The sequence below is a fragment of the Oncorhynchus kisutch genome, linkage group LG27 (genome assembly GCF_002021735.2).
Source record: "Oncorhynchus kisutch isolate 150728-3 linkage group LG27, Okis_V2, whole genome shotgun sequence".
NCBI lineage: Eukaryota > Metazoa > Chordata > Actinopteri > Salmoniformes > Salmonidae > Oncorhynchus > Oncorhynchus kisutch.
In genome coordinates, this window is record NC_034200.2 from 40,445,415 (window position 1) to 40,467,304 (window position 21,890).

General features: G+C 43.7%; 1 protein-coding gene across 1 annotated transcript in view; it reads left to right on the top strand.

The window, feature by feature from the left end:
• The window catches only part of LOC109884403 (receptor-type tyrosine-protein phosphatase mu), a 505,693-nt gene extending 486,149 nt beyond the window's left edge, over window positions 1–19,544 (top strand). The window contains exons 34-37 of the mRNA XM_031806763.1: window positions 4,099–4,224; window positions 12,652–12,815; window positions 16,780–16,915; window positions 19,319–19,544. Of these exons, the coding sequence (XP_031662623.1) occupies window positions 4,099–4,224; window positions 12,652–12,815; window positions 16,780–16,915; window positions 19,319–19,360 (468 nt within the window). The 3' untranslated portion in view covers window positions 19,361–19,544. The remainder of the gene's footprint in view (window positions 1–4,098; window positions 4,225–12,651; window positions 12,816–16,779; window positions 16,916–19,318) is intronic.
• Window positions 19,545–21,890: the final 2,346 nt, after the last annotated feature.

A 21,890-nucleotide genomic window follows, 5' to 3' on the forward strand; every position in this document is an offset into this window, starting at 1 on the left:
CGGAAAAATGCCAAAGGGGGTGAATACTTTCGCAAGCCACTGTAGATAGATAGATAGATAGATAGATAGATAGAATATATATGATAGATTAGATAGATTAGATAGGTTAGGATAGCTTTGGTATATAGAAAAGGATACAGTGCATTCAGAAAGTATTCAGACCCCCAGCCCTGCTCCAGAGCACTCATGACCTCAGACCGGTGCGAAAGTTCACCTTCCAACTGGACAATGACCCTAAGCACACAGCCTGGCTTCAGGACATTCAGAGCGCTCTGGAGCAGGTTTTCATCAAAGATCTCTCTGAACTTTGCTCCGTTCATCTTTCCCTCGATCCTGAGAAGTCTCCCAGTCCCTGCCGCTGAAAAACATCCCCACAGCATGATGCTGCCACCACTATGCTTCACCGTAGTGATGGTGCCAGGTTTCCTCCAGACGTGATGCTTGGCATTCATGCCAAAAAGTTCAATGTTGGTTTCCAGGTGGGCTGTCATGTGTCCTTTACTGAGGAGTGGCTTCCGTATGGCCACTCTACCATAAAGGCCTGATTGGTGGAGTGCTGAAAAGATAGCTGTCCTTCTAGAAGGTTCTCCCATCTCCACAGAGGAACTCTGGAGCTCAGTCAGAGTGACCATCGAATTCTTGGTCACCTCCCTGACCAAGGCCCTGTCATTATGGGTATTACGGGTGGAAAAAAACATTAATTCCATTTTAAAATGGTCTGAGTACTTTCCGAATGCACTATAGATAGGATATATAAGATAGGACAGGATAGGATATATAGGATAGCACTAGGATAGGATATATAGATAGGATAGATATGATAGACAGATAGTTTAGGAAATGATAGATAGGATAGGATATATATGATAGATATGATAGGATATAGGATAGATAGGATAGGATAGGCAGAGGAGATAGGATAGGATAGATGGTCAATAATGATAAAGAATTCAAAAAGAGTTATAGATGGATCTCTGTACATCCTCAGCATCAGTCAGAAAGATGGGACATGGTTATAGATGGGACAGGGTAATATATGGGACAGGTATATAGACGGGACAGGGTTTTAGATGGGACAGGGTTATAGATGGGACAGGTATATAGATTTGCAAATATTCATATATATTTATTTATTTGCAAATAAATTCATTAAAATCCTACAATGTGATTTTCTGGATTAATTTTTTATCATTTTGTCTGTCATAGTTGAAGTGTACCTATGATGAAAATTACAGGCCTCTCTCATCTTTTTAAGTGGGAGAACTTGCACAATTGGTGGCTGACTAAATACATTTTTGCCCCACTGTATATAGAGGGGACAGGGTTATAGATGGGACAGGGTTATAGATGGGACAGATATATAGATGGGACAGGTATATAGATGGGACAGAGTTATAGATTGGACAGGGTTATAGATTGGACAGGGTTATAGATAGGACGGGGTTATAGATGGGACAGGGTTATAGATGTCGGTTGGGCAATCTATCTTTGGATGCTCTCTCCGGGAGCTCCAGGCCCCAGGCCCTGTCATCACACCCAAGGATCAAAAGCCTCTGGCTGGGCTGCTCTCGCCGCTCTCTCCCCCTCTCTCCCTGTGTGACTGACTGACTAGCTGACTGGCTGACACACAGACACACACGCTGGCAGGGCCTTTCATTCAATATTCTCACTGTAGCTCAGGTGGAGCGATGGGGGGGGGGGACTGAGGGAGGAGGGGGGGGAGAGATTAGAGAGTTACTTTTTCTCCATCAGCATCTTTGTTTTTCAGCGGTTGAATTTGTCAAATTCTGATTGGCTCTCAGAGGAGGCAGAGATAGGAGGTTTCTGATTGGCTCTCAGAGGAGGCAGAGATAGGAGGTTTTCTTCCACCTGTATTTGTGCAATCTCTTTGTGTGTGTGTGTGTGTGTGTGTGTGTGTGTGTGTGTGTGTGTGTGTGTGTGTGTGTGTGTGTGTGTGTGTGTGTGTGTGTGTGTGTGTGTGTGTGTGTGTGTGCATCACTCCATTTCTCTTCGTAACTATTCTGCTGTGTGTGCATGTTGTCTAAGTGATAAACCGTACAGTATACAGGGTAATGTTGTCTAAGTGATAAACCGTACAGTATACAGGGTCATGTTGTCTAAGTGATAAACCGTACAGTATACAGGGTCATGTTGTCTAAGTGATAAACCGTACAGTATACAGGGTCATGTTGTCTAAGTGATAAACCGTACAGTATACAGGGTCATGTTGTCTAAGTGATACACCGTACAGTATACAGGGTCATGTTGTCTAAGTGATAAACCGTACAGTATACAGGGTCATGTTGTCTAAGTACAGTATACAGGGTCATGTTGTCTAAGTGATAAACCGTACAGTATACAGGGTCATGTTGTCTAAGTGATACACCGTACAGTATACAGGGTCATGTTGTCTAAGTGATAAACCGTACAGTATACAGGGTCATGTTGTCTAAGTGATAAACCGTACAGTATACAGGGTCATGTTGTCTAAGTGATACACCGTACAGTATACAGGGTCATGTTGTCTAAGTGATAAACCGTACAGTATACAGGGTCATGTTGTCTAAGTGATAAACCGTACAGTATACAGGGTCATGTTGTCTAAGTGATAAACCGTACAGTATACAGGGTCATGTTGTCTAAGTGATAAACCGTACAGTATACAGGGTCATGTTGTCTAAGTGATAAACCGTACAGTATACAGGGTCATGTTGTCTAAGTGATAAACCGTACAGTATACAGGGTCATGTTGTCTAAGTACAGTATACAGGGTCATGTTGTCTAAGTAATACACTGTACAGTATACAGGGTCATGTTGTCTAAGTGATAAACCATACAGTATACACGGTCATGTTGTCTAAGTGATAAACCGTACAGTATACAGGGTCATGTTGTCTAAGTGATAAACCGTACAGTATACAGGGTCATGTTGTCTAAGTGATAAACCGTACAGTATACAGGGTCATGTTGTCTAAGTGATAAACCGTACAGTATACAGGGTCATGTTGTCTAAGTGATAAACCGTACAGTATACAGGGTCATGTTGTCTAAGTACAGTATACAGGGTCATGTTGTCTAAGTAATACACTGTACAGTATACAGGGTCATGTTGTCTAAGCGATAAACCATACAGTATACAGGGTCATGTTGTCTAAGTGATAAACTGTACAGTATACAGGGTCATGTTGTCTAAGTGATACACTGTACAGTATACAGCCGCCTGTTGCATTGTTTCTACCTCGTCAGTCTCTCCAGAGGTAAGTGTACGTGGGGTATTTCCAGCTCCTACTGTATGAGCCTTTCTCGTGGGTTCACTACTCTTAACAGTTGAAAACTAAACTGTCAAAGCAACGAATTGATCATCCACATTCTGTATCACATTCAGAGCGCTTCCATTCTCTTCCAGAACATCTTTTGATCATGTATTCTCTTACAAATAAAGCAACTCTGGTTTTCCTGGAGGTTTGAATAGAACGAAAGATGGATTTTTGGGGGGGGGGTTTTGTTGAGAAGACTCATACCTGGGACATGAAAGGGTGACAGGAGAGAATAACATATAGAATGAACATGCAGAAGGGGAGAATGAAAGATATTAGCAGACCAAGGTTTCTGTTTTTATATAACGCTACACAAAGCAGCAATCGATAAAACGCAACTACCTTGGGTTGATTAAGTTGGGCTTTATCGGTTCAATTCCAGATGGTTTAAAACGATGGTCTCAGCATTGTCTGCTTTAAGCTTCAGTTTTCCTTTTGACGTTTCACATGAGCGATAGTTTTCCTTTTGACGTTTCACATGAGCGAGAGTTTTTATCTGACCCTCCCCGGGAACTATTAATTTTTTCACAATGTCAGAGAGAAGAAGACAGCCTCTCCTGTGCTGTTGCCCAGCTTACGTTGCACCAAGATCTGGGAAATCCCACTCATTCTTAAGAGATATTTATCAAACGTTTTGGTTCCTGTTCCACCTCAAAGTTGTTATTTTTTCTCTCCCTGTCCTTTGTGTGTGTGTGTGCATGTGTGTGTGTGCGTGCGTGTGTGTGTGTGTGCGTGCGTGTGCGTGTGTGTGCGTGTGTATGCGTGTGTGCGTGTGTGTTAGCTATGTCCTCAGTACTGGCCAGAGAACGGGGTGCATCGCCAGGGGCCAATCCAGGTGGAGTTTGTATCAGCTGACCTGGAGGAAGACATAATCAGTAGAATATTCAGGATCTACAACGCAGCACGAGTACGCACACACACCATGGGTCTATGGGACAACTAACTACTGACTACCTTACCTGACACACCTGACCCAAACTACTTTACCTGACACACCTGACCCTAACTACCTCACCTGACACACCTGACCCCAACCACCTTACCTGACACACCTGACCCAAACTACTTTACCTGACACACCTGAACCAAACTACTTTACCTGACACACCTGACCCTAACTACCTCACCTGACACACCTGACACTAACTAATTTACCTGACACACCTGACCCTAACTACCTCACCTGACACACCTGACCCTAACTACCTTACCTGAACCTAACTAACTCACCTGACACACCTGACCCTAACTACCTTACCTGACCCTAACTACCTTACCTGACACACCTGACCCCAACTACTTTACCTGACACACCTGACCCAAACTACTTTACCTGACTCACCTGACCCAAACTACTTTACCTGACACACCTGACCCAAACTACTTTACCTGTCACACCTGACCCTAACTACCTCACCTGACACACCTGACACACCTGACCCTAACTACCTTACCTGACACACCTGACCCCAACTACTTTACCTGACACACCTGACCCAAACTACTTTACCTGACTCACCTGACCCTAACTACCTTACCTGACACACCTGACACTAACTACCTCACCTGACACACCTGACCCTAACTACCTTACCTGACCCTAACTACCTTACCTGACACACCTGACCCCAACTACTTAGCTGACACACCTGACCCTAACTACCTCACCTGACACACCTGACACTAACTACCTTACCTGACACACCTGACGCTAACTACCTCACCTGACACACCTGACACTAACTACTTTACCTGACACACCTGACCCTAACTACTTTACCTGACACACCTGACCCTAACTACCTCACCTGACACACCTGACCCTAACTACCTTACCTGAACCTAACTACCTCACCTGACACACCTGACCCTAACTACCTTACCTGACCCTAACTACCTTACCTGACACACCTGACCCCAACTACTTTACCTGACACACCTGACCTAACTACCTCACCTGACCCTAACTACTTTACCTGACACACCTGACCCTAACTACTTTACCTGACACACCTGACCCTAACTACCTTAGCTGACACACCTGACCCAAACTACTTTACCTGACCCTAACTACCTCGCCTGACCCTAACTACCTTACCTGACACACCTGACCCTAACTACCTTACCTGACTCACCTGACCCAAACTACTTTACCTGTCACACCTGACCCTAACTACCTCACCTGACACACCTGACACACCTGACCCTAACTACCTTACCTGAACCTAACTACCTCACCTGACACACCTGACCCTAACTACCTTACCTGACCCTAACTACCTTACCTGACACACCTGACCCCAACTACTTTACCTGACACACCTGACCCAAACTACTTTACCTGACTCACCTGACCCTAACTACCTTACCTGACACACCTGACACTAACTACCTCACCTGACACACCTGACCCTAACTACCTTACCTGACCCTAACTACCTTACCTGACACACCTGACCCCAACTACTTAGCTGACACACCTGACCCTAACTACCTCACCTGACACACCTGACACTAACTACCTTACCTGACACACCTGACGCTAACTACCTCACCTGACACACCTGACACTAACTACTTTACCTGACACACCTGACCCTAACTACTTTACCTGACACACCTGACCCTAACTACCTCACCTGACACACCTGACCCTAACTACCTTACCTGAACCTAACTACCTCACCTGACACACCTGACCCTAACTACCTTACCTGACCCTAACTACCTTACCTGACACACCTGACCCCAACTACTTTACCTGACACACCTGACCTAACTACCTCACCTGACCCTAACTACTTTACCTGACACACCTGACCCTAACTACTTTACCTGACACACCTGACCCTAACTACCTTAGCTGACACACCTGACCCAAACTACTTTACCTGACCCTAACTACCTCGCCTGACCCTAACTACCTTACCTGACACACCTGACCCTAACTACCTTACCTGACACACCTGACCCTAACTACTTTACCTGACACACCTGACCCTAACTACCTCACCTGACACACCTGACCCCAACTACCTTACCTGACACACCTGACCCTAACTACCTCACCTGACACACCTGACCCAAACTACTTTACCTGACACACCTGACCCTAACTACCTTACCTGACACACCTGACCCTAACTACCTCACCTGACACACCTGACCCCAACTACCTTACCTGACACACCTGACCCAAACTACTTTACCTGACACACCTGACCCTAACTACCTCACCTGACACACCTGACCCTAACTACCTTAGCTGACACACCTGACCCAAACTACTTTACCTGACCCTAACTACCTCGCCTGACCCTAACTACCTTACCTGACACACCTGACCCTAACTACCTTACCTGACTCACCTGACCCAAACTACTTTACCTGTCACACCTGACCCTAACTACCTCACCTGACACACCTGACACACCTGACCCTAACTACCTTACCTGAACCTAACTACCTCACCTGACACACCTGACCCTAACTACCTTACCTGACCCTAACTACCTTACCTGACACACCTGACCCCAACTACTTTACCTGACACACCTGACCCAAACTACTTTACCTGACTCACCTGACCCTAACTACCTTACCTGACACACCTGACACTAACTACCTCACCTGACACACCTGACCCTAACTACCTTACCTGACCCTAACTACCTTACCTGACACACCTGACCCCAACTACTTAGCTGACACACCTGACCCTAACTACCTCACCTGACACACCTGACACTAACTACCTTACCTGACACACCTGACGCTAACTACCTCACCTGACACACCTGACACTAACTACTTTACCTGACACACCTGACCCTAACTACTTTACCTGACACACCTGACCCTAACTACCTCACCTGACACACCTGACCCTAACTACCTTACCTGAACCTAACTACCTCACCTGACACACCTGACCCTAACTACCTTACCTGACCCTAACTACCTTACCTGACACACCTGACCCCAACTACTTTACCTGACACACCTGACCTAACTACCTCACCTGACCCTAACTACTTTACCTGACACACCTGACCCTAACTACTTTACCTGACACACCTGACCCTAACTACCTTAGCTGACACACCTGACCCAAACTACTTTACCTGACCCTAACTACCTCGCCTGACCCTAACTACCTTACCTGACACACCTGACCCTAACTACCTTACCTGACACACCTGACCCTAACTACTTTACCTGACACACCTGACCCTAACTACCTCACCTGACACACCTGACCCCAACTACCTTACCTGACACACCTGACCCTAACTACCTCACCTGACACACCTGACCCAAACTACTTTACCTGACACACCTGACCCTAACTACCTTACCTGACACACCTGACCCTAACTACCTCACCTGACACACCTGACCCCAACTACTTTACCTGACACACCTGACCCTAACTACATTACCTGACACACCTGACCCTAACTACCTTACCTGACACACCTGACCCAAACTACTTTACCTGACACACCTGACCCAAACTACCTTACCTGACCCTAACTACCTTACCTGACCCTAAATTCCTCAGCTGACCCTAACTACCTCACCTGACCCTAACTACCTCACCTGACCCTAACTACCTTACCTGACACACCTGACCCTAACTACCTTACCTGACCCTAACTACCTCACCTGACCCTAACTAGCTTACCTGACACACCTGACCCAAACAACTTTACCTGACACACCTGATCCAAACTACTTTACCTGACACACCTGACCCTAACTACCTCACCTGACCCTAACTACCTCACCTGACCCTAACTTCCTCACCTGACCCTAACTACCTCACCTGACCCTAACTACCTTACCTGACACACCTGACCCAAACTACTTTACCTGACACACCTGACCCAAACTACCTTACCTGACCCTAACTACCTTACCTGACCCTAACTTCCTCAGCTGACCCTAACTACCTCACCTGACCCTAACTACCTCACCTGACCCTAACTACCTTACCTGACACACCTGACCCTAACTACCTTACCTGATCCTAACTACCTCACCTGACCCTAACTAGCTTACCTGACACACCTGACCCAAACAACTTTACCTGACACACCTGATCCAAACTACTTTACCTGACACACCTGACCCTAACTACCTCACCTGACACTAACTTCCTCACCTGACCCTAACTTCCTCACCTGACCCTAACTACCTCACCTGACCCTAACTACCTTACCTGACACACCTGACCCAAACTATTTTACCTGAAACACCTGACCCAAACTACTTTACCTGACACACCTGACCCAAACTACCTTACCTGACCCTAACTACCTTACCTGACCCTAACTTCCTCAGCTGACCCTAACTACCTCACCTGACCCTAACTACCTCACCTGACCCTAACTACCTTACCTGACACACCTGACCCTAACTACCTTACCTGACCCTAACTACCTCACCTGACCCTAACTAGCTTACCTGACACACCTGACCCAAACAACTTTACCTGACACACCTGATCCAAAATACTTTACCTGACACACCTGACCCTAACTACCTCACCTGACCCTAACTACCTCACCTGACCCTAACTACCTCACCTGACCCTAACTTCCTCACCTGACCCTAACTACCTCACCTGACCCTAACTACCTTACCTGACACACCTGACCCAAACTACTTTACCTGACACACCTGACCCAAACTACCTTACCTGACCCTAACTACCTTACCTGACCCTAACTTCCTCAGCTGACCCTAACTACCTCACCTGACCCTAACTACCTCACCTGACCCTAACTACCTTACCTGACACACCTGACCCTAACTACCTCACCTGACCCTAACTAGCTTACCTGACACACCTGACCCAAACAACTTTACCTGACACACCTGATCCAAACTACTTTACCTGACACACCTGACCCTAACTACCTCACCTGACCCTAACTACCTCACCTGACCCTAACTTCCTCACCTGACCCTAACTACCTCACCTGACCCTAACTACCTTACCTGACACACCTGACCCAAACTACTTTACCTGACACACCTGACCCAAACTACCTTACCTGACCCTAACTACCTTACCTGACCCTAACTTCCTCAGCTGACCCTAACTACCTCACCTGACCCTAACTACCTCACCTGACCCTAACTACCTTACCTGACACACCTGACCCTAACTACCTTACCTGATCCTAACTACCTCACCTGACCCTAACTAGCTTACCTGACACACCTGACCCAAACAACTTTACCTGACACACCTGATCCAAACTACTTTACCTGACACACCTGACCCTAACTACCTCACCTGACACTAACTTCCTCACCTGACCCTAACTTCCTCACCTGACCCTAACTACCTCACCTGACCCTAACTACCTTACCTGACACACCTGACCCAAACTATTTTACCTGAAACACCTGACCCAAACTACTTTACCTGACACACCTGACCCAAACTACCTTACCTGACCCTAACTACCTTACCTGACCCTAACTTCCTCAGCTGACCCTAACTACCTCACCTGACCCTAACTACCTCACCTGACCCTAACTACCTTACCTGACACACCTGACCCTAACTACCTTACCTGACCCTAACTACCTCACCTGACCCTAACTAGCTTACCTGACACACCTGACCCAAACAACTTTACCTGACACACCTGATCCAAAATACTTTACCTGACACACCTGACCCTAACTACCTCACCTGACCCTAACTACCTCACCTGACCCTAACTACCTCACCTGACCCTAACTTCCTCACCTGACCCTAACTACCTCACCTGACCCTAACTACCTTACCTGACACACCTGACCCAAACTACTTTACCTGACACACCTGACCCAAACTACCTTACCTGACCCTAACTACCTTACCTGACCCTAACTTCCTCAGCTGACCCTAACTACCTCACCTGACCCTAACTACCTCACCTGACCCTAACTACCTTACCTGACACACCTGACCCTAACTACCTCACCTGACCCTAACTAGCTTACCTGACACACCTGACCCAAACAACTTTACCTGACACACCTGATCCAAACTACTTTACCTGACACACCTGACCCTAACTACCTCACCTGACCCTAACTACCTCACCTGACCCTAACTTCCTCACCTGACCCTAACTACCTCACCTGACCCTAACTACCTTACCTGACACACCTGACCCAAACTATTTTACCTGACACACCTGACCCCAACTACTTTACCTGACACATCTGACCCTAACTACCTCACCTGACACACCTGACCCAAACTACTTTACCTGACACACCTGACCCTAACTACCTCACCTGACACACCTGACCCCAACTACTTTACCTGACACACCTGACCCTAACTACCTCACCTGACCCTAACTACCTTACCTGACACACCTGACCCAAACTACTTTACCTGACACACCTGACCCTAACTACCTTACCTGACACACCTGACCCTAACTACCTCACCTGACCCTAACTACCTTACCTGACACACCTGACCCTAACTACCTCACCTGACCCTAACTACATTACCTGACACACTTGACCCAAACTACCTTACCTGACCCTAACTACCTTACCTGACACACCTGACCCTAACTACCTCACCTAACCCTAACTACCTCACCTGACCCTAACTACCTTACCTGACACACCTGACCCTAACTACCTCACCTGACCCCAACTACATTACCTGACACACCTGGCCCTAACTACCTTACCTGACACACCTGACCCAAACTACCTTACCTGACCCCAACTACTTTACCTGACACACCTGGACCTAACTACCTTACCTGACCCCAACTACTTTACCTGACACTAACTACCTTACCTGACACGCCTGGCCCTAACTACCTTACCTGACACACCTGACCCTAACTACCTTACCTGACACACCTGACCCTAACTACCTTACCTGACACACCTGACCCTAACTACTTTACCTGACCCTAACTACCTTACCTGATACACCTGACCCTAACTACCTGACCTGACATGCCTGATCCTGTGGGTATAGGTTAATAACAGAGAGACCTGTCTGTCTGTTTATTAACCTATTTCCACCTGTCTGTCTGTTATTAACCTGTACCCACATGTCTGTCTGTTTATTCACCTATTTCCACCTGTCTGTCTGTTTATTCACCTATTTCCACCTGTCTGTCTGTTTATTAACCTATTTCCACCTGTCTGTCTGTTATTAACCTGTACCCAACTGTCTGTCTGTTATTAACCTATACCCACCTGTCTGTCTGTTTATTAACCTATATCTATCTATCTACCTGTCTGTCTGTTATTAACCTATATCTACCTGTCTGTCTGTTATTAACCTGTACCCACCTGTCTGTCTGTTTATTAACCTGTATCTATCTATCTGCATGTCTGTCTGTTATTAACCTATACCCACCTGTCTGTCTGTTTATTAACCTATATATATCTATCTGCATGTCTGTCTGTTATTAACCTGTACCCACCTGTCTGTCTGTTATTAACCTGTATCTACCTGTCTGTCTGTTATTAACCTGTATCTACCTGCCTGTCTGTTATTAACCTGTATCTACCTATCTGTCTGTTATTAACCTATATCTACCTATCTGTCTGTTATTAACCTATATCTACCTGTCTGTCTGTTATTAACCTGTGTCTACCTGTCTGTCTGTTATTAACCTGTATCCACCTGTCTGTCTGTTATTAACCTGTATCTACCTGTCTATCTGTTTATTAAACTGTATCTACCTGTCTGTCTGTTATTAACCTATATCTACCTATCTGTCTGTTTGTTAACCTGTATCTACCTGTCTGTCTGTTATTAACCTGATCCACCTGTCTGTCTGTTATTAACCTATACCCACCTGTCTGTCTGTTATTAACCTATATCTATCTACCTGTCTGTCTGTTATTAACCTGTATCCACCTGTCTGTCTGTTTGTTAACCTGTATATACCTGTCTGTCTGTTATGAACCTGTATCTACCTGTCTGTCTGTTATTAACCTATATCTACCTGTCTGTCTGTTATTAACCTATATCTACCTGTCTGTCTGTTATTAACCTGTATTCACCTGTCTGTCTGTTATTAACCTATATCTACCTGTCTGTCTGTTATTAACCTGTATCTACCTGTCTGTCTGTTATTAACTTATATCTACCTGTCTGTCTGTTATTAACCTGTATCTACCTGTCTGTCTGTTATTAACCTGTATCTACCTGTCTGTCTGTTATTAACCTGTATCTATCTGTCTATCTGTTATTAACCTGTATCTACCTGTCTGTCTGTTAATAACCTGTAACCACGTGTCTGTCTGTTATTAACCTGTATCTATCTGTCTGTCTGTCCAGCCTCAGGACGGGTACCGTATGGTGCAACAGTTCCAGTTCCTGGGTTGGCCAATGTACCGAGACACTCCCATGTCCAAACGCTCCTTCCTCAAGCTCATCAGACAGGTGGACAAATGGCAGGAGGAGTATGATGGAGGAGAGGGGCGCACTGTGGTGCACTGTCTGTAAGTAACACACACTAACACACACACTAACACACACACACACACACACACACACACACACACACACACACACACACACACACACACACACACACACACACACATGCATACATACACACACACACACTCACACACTAACACACACACACACACTCACACACTAATACACACACTCACACACACACACCACTGCATCTCAGTGCTAGAGGCATCACTACAGACCCTGGTTCAGCGGTCTAAGGGCACTGCATCTCAGTGCTAGAGGCGTCACTACAGACCCTGGTTCAGAGGTCTAAGACACTGCATCTCAGTGCTAGAGGCGTCACTACAGACCCTGGTTCAGAGGTCTAAGACACTGCATCTCAGTGCTAGAGGCGTCACTACAGACCCTGGTTCAGCGGTCTAAGGGCACTGCATCTCAGTGCTAGAGGCGTCACTACAGACCCTGGTTCAGCGGTCTAAGGGCACTGCATCTCATTGCTAGAGGCGTCACTACAGACCCTGGTTCGAATCCAGGCTGCATCACATCCGGCCGTGATTGGGAGTTCCATGGGGCGGCGCACAATTGGCCCAGCGTCGTCCGGGTTTGGCCGGGGCAGGCAGTTATTGTAAATAAGAATTTGTTCTTTAACTGACTTGCCAAGTTAAATAAAGGTTCAAATAAAATGTATATATTAAAAGTCGCTGACAGACATACACAACCAGGGCCGCAACTTTGGTTATAGAATTCGGGGGATATACACTCCAAACAGCCGACCCGACCGCTCGGAGGCGTCCGCATGGTCCTAAAGCACACCGTTGCCCTGTTTGTATCACATTCCAATTAGTATTAGTTAGAGTGGTTAGAGTAGTTGGAGTAGAATGAATTAGAATGGTTAGAGTAGTTAGAATAGTATGAGTTAGAGTGGTTAGAGTAGTATGAGTTAGAATGGTTAGAGTAGTTAGAATAGTATGAGTTAGAGTAGTATGAGTTAGAGTAGTATGAGTTAGAGTGGTTAGAGTAGTTAGAGGAGTATGAGTTAGACTAGTATTAGTTAGAGTGGTTAGAGTAGTTAGAATAGTATGAGTTAGAGTAGTATGAGTTAGAGTGGTTAGAGTAGTTAGAGTAGCATGAGTTAGAGTAGTATGAGTTAGAGTAATATGAGTTAGAGTAGTATGAGTTAGAGTAGTATGAGTTAGACTAGTATTAGTTAGAGTGGTTAGAGTACTATGAGTTAGAGTAGTATGAGTTAGAGTAGTATTAGTTAGAGTAGTTAGAGTAGTATGAGTTAGAGTAGTATGAGTTAAAATGGTTAGAGTAGTTAGAGTAGGATGAGTTAAAATGGTTAGAGTAGTTAGAGTAGTATGAGTTAGAGTAGTATTAGTTAGAATAGTATGAGTTAGAGTAGTATGAGTTAGAGTAGTATGAGTTAAAATGGTTAGAGTAGTTAGAGTAGTATGAGTTAAAATGGTTAGAGTAGTTAGTATGAGTCAGAGTAGTATGAGTTAGAGTAATATGAGTTAGAGTGGTTAGAGTAGTTAGAGTAGTATGAGTTAGAGTAGTATGAGTTAGAGTAGTATGAGTTAAAATGGTTGGAGTAGTTAGAGTAGCATGAGTTAGAGTGGTTAGAGTAGTTAGAGTAGCATGAGTTAGAGTGGTTAGGGTAGTTAGAATAGTATGAGTTAGAGTAGTATGAGTTAGAGTAGTATGAGTTAGAGTAGTATGAGTTAAAATGGTTAGAGTAGTTAGAGTAGCATGAGTTAGAGTAGTATGAGTTAGAGTGGTTAGAGTAGTTAGAGTAGTATGAGTTAGAGTGGTTAGAGTAGTTAGAGTAGCATGAGTTAGAGTAGTATGAGTTAGAGTAATATGAGTTAGAGTAGTATGAGTTAGAGTAGTATGAGTTAGACTAGTATTAGTTAGAGTGGTTAGAGTACTATGAGTTAGAGTAGTATGAGTTAGAGTAGTATTAGTTAGAGTAGTTAGAGTAGTATGAGTTAGAGTAGTATGAGTTAAAATGGTTAGAGTAGTTAGAGTAGTATGAGTTAAAATGGTTAGAGTAGTTAGTATGAGTCAGAGTAGTATGAGTTAGAGTAATATGAGTTAGAGTGGTTAGAGTAGTTAGAGTAGTATGAGTTAGAGTAGTATGAGTTAGAGTAGTATGAGTTAAAATGGTTGGAGTAGTTAGAGTAGCATGAGTTAGAGTGGTTAGAGTAGTTAGAGTAGCATGAGTTAGAGTGGTTAGGGTAGTTAGAATAGTATGAGTTAGAGTAGTATGAGTTAGAGTAGTATGAGTTAGAGTAGTATGAGTTAAAATGGTTAGAGTAGTTAGAGTAGCATGAGTTAGAGTAGTATGAGTTAGAGTGGTTAGAGTAGTTAGAGTAGTATGAGTTAGAGTGGTTAGAGTAGTTAGAGTAGTATGAGTTAGAGTAATATGAGTTAGAGTGGTTAGAGTAGTTAGAGTAGCATGAGTTAGAGTGGTTAGGGTAGTTAGAGTAGAATGAGTTAGAATAGTTAGAGTAGTTAGTTAGAGTTAAACAAAATAAAAATTAATTGTATTGGTCACATGACATCACTGAATACAACAGGTGTAGGTAGACCTTACAGTGAAATGCTGAATACAACAGGTGTAGTAGACCTTACAGTGAAATGCTGAATACAACAGGTGTAGTAGACCTTACCGTGAAATGCTGAATACAACAGGTGTAGTAGACCTTACAGTGAAATGCTGAATACAACAGGTGTAGTAGACCTCACAGTGAAATGCCGAATACAACAGGTGTAGTAGACCTCACAGTGAAATGCTGAATACAACAGGTGTGTAGTAGACCTTACAGTGAAATGCTGAATACAACAGGTGTAGTAGACCTTACAGTGAAATGCTGAATACAACAGGTGTAGTAGACCTTACAGTGAAATGCTGAATACAACAGGTGTAGTAGACCTTACCGTGAAATGCTGAATACAACAGGTGTAGTAGACCTCACAGTGAAATGCTGAATACAACAGGTGTAGTAGACCTTACAGTGAAATGATGAATACAACAGGTGTAGTAGACCTTACAGTGAAATGATGAATACAACAGGTGTAGTAGACCTTACAGTGAAATGCTGAATACAACAGGTGTAGTAGACCTCACAGTGAAATGCTGAATACAACAGGTGTAGTAGACCTTACAGTGAAATGTGTAGTAGACCTTACAGTGAAATGCTTACTGACAAGCCCTTGCAGTTTTAAGAAAATAAGTGTTTAGATAGTATTTACTAAAAGAAACTGAAGTAAAAATAAAACATTTCAATATTTAAACAATTTTAATAAATAAATTAAACTTTCGAAATCATGAGAGGGGAAACACCCCCATCTGCTGGTCAACCGTGCTCACTGCTCACTACACCAAACAGAGTGGTACAAAAGGACTGTTCACTAGAGTCGACTAGCGCTCTGAGCTAAAAGGAATAGATCTGTTCACTAGAGTCGACTAGCGCTCTGAGCTAAAATGAATAGATCTTTTCACTAGAGTCGACTAGCGCTCTCAGCTAAAATGAATAGATCTGTTCACTAGAGTCGACTAGCGCTCTGAGCTAAAATGATTAGAACTGTTCACTAGAGTTGACTAGCGCTCTGAGCTCAAATGAATAGAACTGTTCACTCGAGTCGACTTGTGCTCTGAGCTAAAATGAATAGAACTGTTCACTAGAGTCGACTAGCGCTCTGAGCTAAAATGAATAGAACTGTTCACTAGAGTCGACTAGCGCTCTGAGCTAAAATGATTAGAACTGTTCACTAGAGTCGACTAGTTGCTCTGAGCTCCAATGAATGAAGACTTCTCTCCCTATTTCCACCATAACCCTTTGCCTTGTGTTTCTCCAAAAAGGAATTGTGTTAGCTCTATTCATTACATATCTATCTGTTTCACCTTACTAAATACATCCCCCCCCCTCTCTCTCTCTCGCTCTACCCCCGACCCATCTCCCTCCCTCCCTGCAGTAACGGAGGAGGTCGCAGTGGGACGTTCTGTGCCATCAGCATCGTGTGTGAGATGTTACAACATCAACGTTCTGTAGACGTTTTCCACGCCGTCAAAACACTGAGGAACAACAAACCCAACATGGTCGACCTACTGGTAGGAAACACATCCTGTAATCATTAACACTACAGATGACCTACTGGTAGGAAACACATTCTGTAATCATTAACACTACAGATGACCTACTGGTAGGAAACATATCCTGTAATCATTAACACTACAGATGACCTACTGGTAGGAAACACATTCTGTAATCATTAACACTGCAGATGACCTACTGACCTACTGGTAGGAAACACATCCTGTAATCATTAACACTACAGATGACCTACTGGTAGGAAACACATTATGTAATCATTAACACTGCAGATGACCTACTGACCTACTGGTAGGAAACACATCCTGTAATCATTAACACTGCAGATGACCTACTGGTAGGAAACACATCCTGTAATCATTAACACTACAGATGACCTACTGGTAGGAAACACATTCTGTAATCATTAACACTACAGATTACCTACTGGTAGGAAACACATCCTGTAATCATTAACACTACAGATGACCTACTGGTAGGAAACACATTCTGTAATCATTAACACTGCAGATGACCTACTGACCTACTGGTAGGAAAAACACATCCTGTAATCATTAACACTACAGATGACCTACTGGTAGGAAACACATTCTGTAATCATTAACACTGCAGATGACCTACTGACCTACTGGTAGGAAACACATCCTGTAATCATTAACACTGCAGATGACCTACTGGTAGGAAACACATCCTGTAATCATTAACACTGCAGATGACCTACTGGTAGGAAACACATTCTGTAATCATTAACACTACAGATGACCTACTGGTAGGAAACACATCCTGTAATCATTAACACTACAGATGACCTACTGGTAGGAAACATATTCTGTAATCATTAACACTGCAGATGACCTACTGACCTACTGGTAGGAAACACATCCTGTAATCATTAACACTACAGATGACCTACTGGTAGGAAACACATTCTGTAATCATTAACACTGCAGATGACCTACTGACCTACTGGTAGGAAACACATTCTGTAATCATTAACACTGCAGATGACCTACTGACCTACTGGTAGGAAACACATCCTGTAATCATTAACACTACATATGACCTACTGGTAGGAAACACATTCTGTAATCATTAACACTGCAGATGACCTACTGACCTACTGGTAGGAAACACATTCTGTAATCATTAACACTGCAGATGACCTACTGACCTACTGGTAGGAAACACATCCTGTAATCATTAACACTGCAGATGACCTACTGGTAGGAAACACATCCTGTAATCATTAACACTGCAGATGACCTACTGGTAGGAAACACATCCTGTAATCATTAACACTACAGATGACCTACTGGTAGGAAACACATTCTGTAATCATTAACACTGCAGATGACCTACTGCCCTACTGGTAGGAAACACATCCTGTAATCATCAACACTGCAGATGACCTACTGGTAGGAAACACATCCTGTAATCATTAACACTACAGATGACCTACTGGTAGGAAACACATCCTGTAATCATTAACACTACAGATGACCTACTGGTAGGAAACACATCCTGTAATCATTAACACTACAGATGACCTACTGGTAGGAAACACATCCTGTAATCATTAACACTACAGATGACCTACTGGTAGGAAACACATCCTGTAATCATTAACACTACAGATGACCTACTGGTAGGAAACACATCCTGTAATCATCAACACTGCAGATGACCTACTGGTAGGGTACTAAGTACTCTCTCCTAGCCTGGTACCAGAGTGTGTTGTCTTGCCAACTCATAGGGTCAGTGTCAAGTCATGACAAGACAGCACAATATTCAATGTTCAATGTAGTGTTTCAATGTTTATGTAGCCTAGATCAGATTAGTCTTCATGTAGCCCAGATCAGATTCATGTTTATGTAGCTTAGATCAGATTAGTGTTTATGTGGCCTAGATCAGATTAGTCTTCATGTAGCTTAGATCAGATTAGTCTTCATGTGGCCCAGATCAGATTCATGTTTATGTAGTTTAGATCAGATTAGGGTTTATGTGGCCTAGATCAGATTAATGTTTATGTGGCTTAGATCAGATCAATGTTGGATGTGGCCTAGCTCAGATTAGTGTGTATGTAGCCTAGATCAGATTAGTGTTGTATGTAGCCTAGATCCGATTAGTGTTTATGTAGCCTAGATCAGATTAGTGTGTATGTGGCCTAGATCAGATCAATGTTGTATGTAGCCTAGATCAGATTAGTGTTTATGTGGCCTGGATCAGATTAGTGTTTATGTAGCCTAGATCAGATTAGTGTTTATGTGGCCTAGATCAGATTAGTGTTTATGTAGCCTAGATCAGATTAGTGTTTATGTAGCTTAGATCAGATTAGTCTTCATGTAGCCCAGATCGGATCAATGGTGAAGAATACCAGCCCCTTGTTTGTTTGTGTTCTACAGGATCAGTACAAGTTCTGCTATGAAGTGGCTCTGGAGTACTAGAACAGCAGACTGGGCCTGGATGCAGATCTAGACTGAAGGGGTTTGGGACATTACAAAAGACTGCAGCACAGACCGACCCTGTGTTATCACGGTCAAACAACTGGAGCGAGGCAACACAGCAAGCACACAGACACGCAGAGCTCTCTCTCTCTCTCTCTCTCTCTCCTCTCTCTCTCTCTCTCTCTCCCCCTCTCTCTCTCTCTCTCTCTCCCCCTCTCTCTCTCTCTCTCTCTCTCTCTCTCTCTCTTCTCTCTCTCTCTCCTCTCGCTCTCTCTCCTCTCTCTCTCTCTCTCTCTCCTCTCTCTCTAGCTCTCTCCTCTAGCTCTGCTCTCTCTCTCCTCTCTCTCTATCTCTAGCTCTCTCTCTCTCTCTAGTCCTCTCTCTCCTCTAGCTCTCTATCTCTCTCTCTCTCTCTCTCAGCTCTCTCTCCTAGCTCTCTCTCTCTCTCTCTCTCTAGCTCTTCTCTCTCTCTAGCTTCTCTCTCTCTAGCTCTCTCTCAGCTCTCTCTCTCTCTCTCTCCTCTCCCTCTAGCTCTCTCTCTTCTCTCTCATCTCTCCCTCTAGCTCTACTTCTCTCTCTCTCTAAAGAAGCTCTGCTCTGCTCTCTAACTCTAGCTTCTCCTCTCTCTCTCTAGCTCTCTCTCCCTTTTCTAATCTCTCTCTGTCTCTCTCTCTCTCTCTCTCTCTCTTTCTCTCTCTCGCTCTCCGTTATTTTGCTCTATCCGATTGCGGAAGTAACAGAAGTAGGTTACAGTCTCTATATATTTCCATCAGTATCTGTCTATCTGCTATCAGGAAGGATACAGTTTATAAATATTCCCCAAAAATATTGGTCTCTAGTCTTTCTGCTTTCTGCCATCAGGACTGATACAGAAGCACAATGTTTTACATTTTGCAGTGAATCACCTCTAATCTGGAACCCTCTGCCTGTTCCAAACCAACCTCTGACCCCTACACCCTAGACCATTTCTACTCTAAAGATACCTATGTAATAAAGGAGATAGTGATTCTATCTCTAGACACGTGTAGATTTGAGAGGAGGTGTGAAGTAACATGGTAAAAGTTTCCCCCCTCGATGCCTTTATATCCTCATCGGATGACGACGACAACAACAACAACAACAACAACAACAACAACATGCATCAATACTTTCCCATTTCTTGTGGAATGTGGTCTATACTGTACGTAACGTGTTCATTTTATATATAAAATCATGTTTTACTAGAAATTAAAATGCCTAAATGTTACTGCATGTCCTGCAAAATAGGAATTCAAGATGAATTATTGTTGTTAACGGTTTTTTGATTTTGCCATCAGAAAGGGGAGGAGTCGGCGCAATCGTAGAAATAGAATCGCTAGAACGGAGATCACCGTTCAAGTCAATGAGTCTGTAATGGGTGGACCGGCGGGCCATGATTTACCTTCTAATCCTTCCTGTTTCGAGGGATCCAAAAACGTTTTCCATTGTGTTTCTAGTTGTGCATATTGTAAATATCTCTGTACATTATTTATCTGTATGTAATAATGGTGAATGACAGTTTAAGTGACTTATCTTTTATGGGTTTGTTGATTTGATTGTGTTGTTGTGAGCATGTGTGTGTTTTTTTCTGGTCATATTTTATGACAGATGAGTTCCACTAAACATAAATGTAGCTACAAATGATTGGTGGTGTTGTTGTTTTTTTTCCAGCTTAATGCGAGGACATGTAAATAAATGATATGATCTGTTGCCAGTGTCCTGCCGTACAGTTCAATATGTTACTGCAAGACGTGGTGTTATAGCGACATCTAGTGGGGAGAGTTAGAATAGCAGTCTAGAAACGGGAGTAGTTCATATTAAATCAAAACAAAAACAACAACAAAAAATATTTTATTTCACCTTTATTTAACCAGGTAGTTGAGAACAAGTTCTCATTTGCAACTGCGACTGCGACCTGGCCAAGATAAAGCATAGCAAATCGTATTTGTCACAAGCACTGAATACAACAGGTGTAGTAGACCTTACAGTGAAATGCTGAATACAACAGGTGTAGTAGACCTTACAGTGAAATGCTGAATACAACAGGTGTAGTAGACCTTACAGTGAAATGCTGAATACAACAGGTGTAGTAGACCTTACAGTGAAATGCTGAACACAACAGGTGTAGTAGACCTTACAGTGAAATGCTGAATACAACAGGTGTAGTAGACCTTACAGTGAAATACTGAATACAACAGGTGTAGGTAGACCTTACAGTGAAATGCTGAATACAACAGGTGTAGTAGACCTTACAGTGAAATGCTGAATACAACAGGTGTAGGTAGACCTTACAGTGAAATGCTGGACACAACAGGTGTAGTAGACCTTACAGTGAAATGCTGAATACAACAGGTGTAGTAGACCTTACAGTGAAATGCTGAATACAACAGGTGTAGGTAGACCTTACAGTGAAATGCTGAATACAACAGGTGTAGTAGACCTTACCGTGAAATGCTGAATACAACAGGTGTAGTAGACCTCACAGTGAAATGCTGAATACAACAGGTGTAGG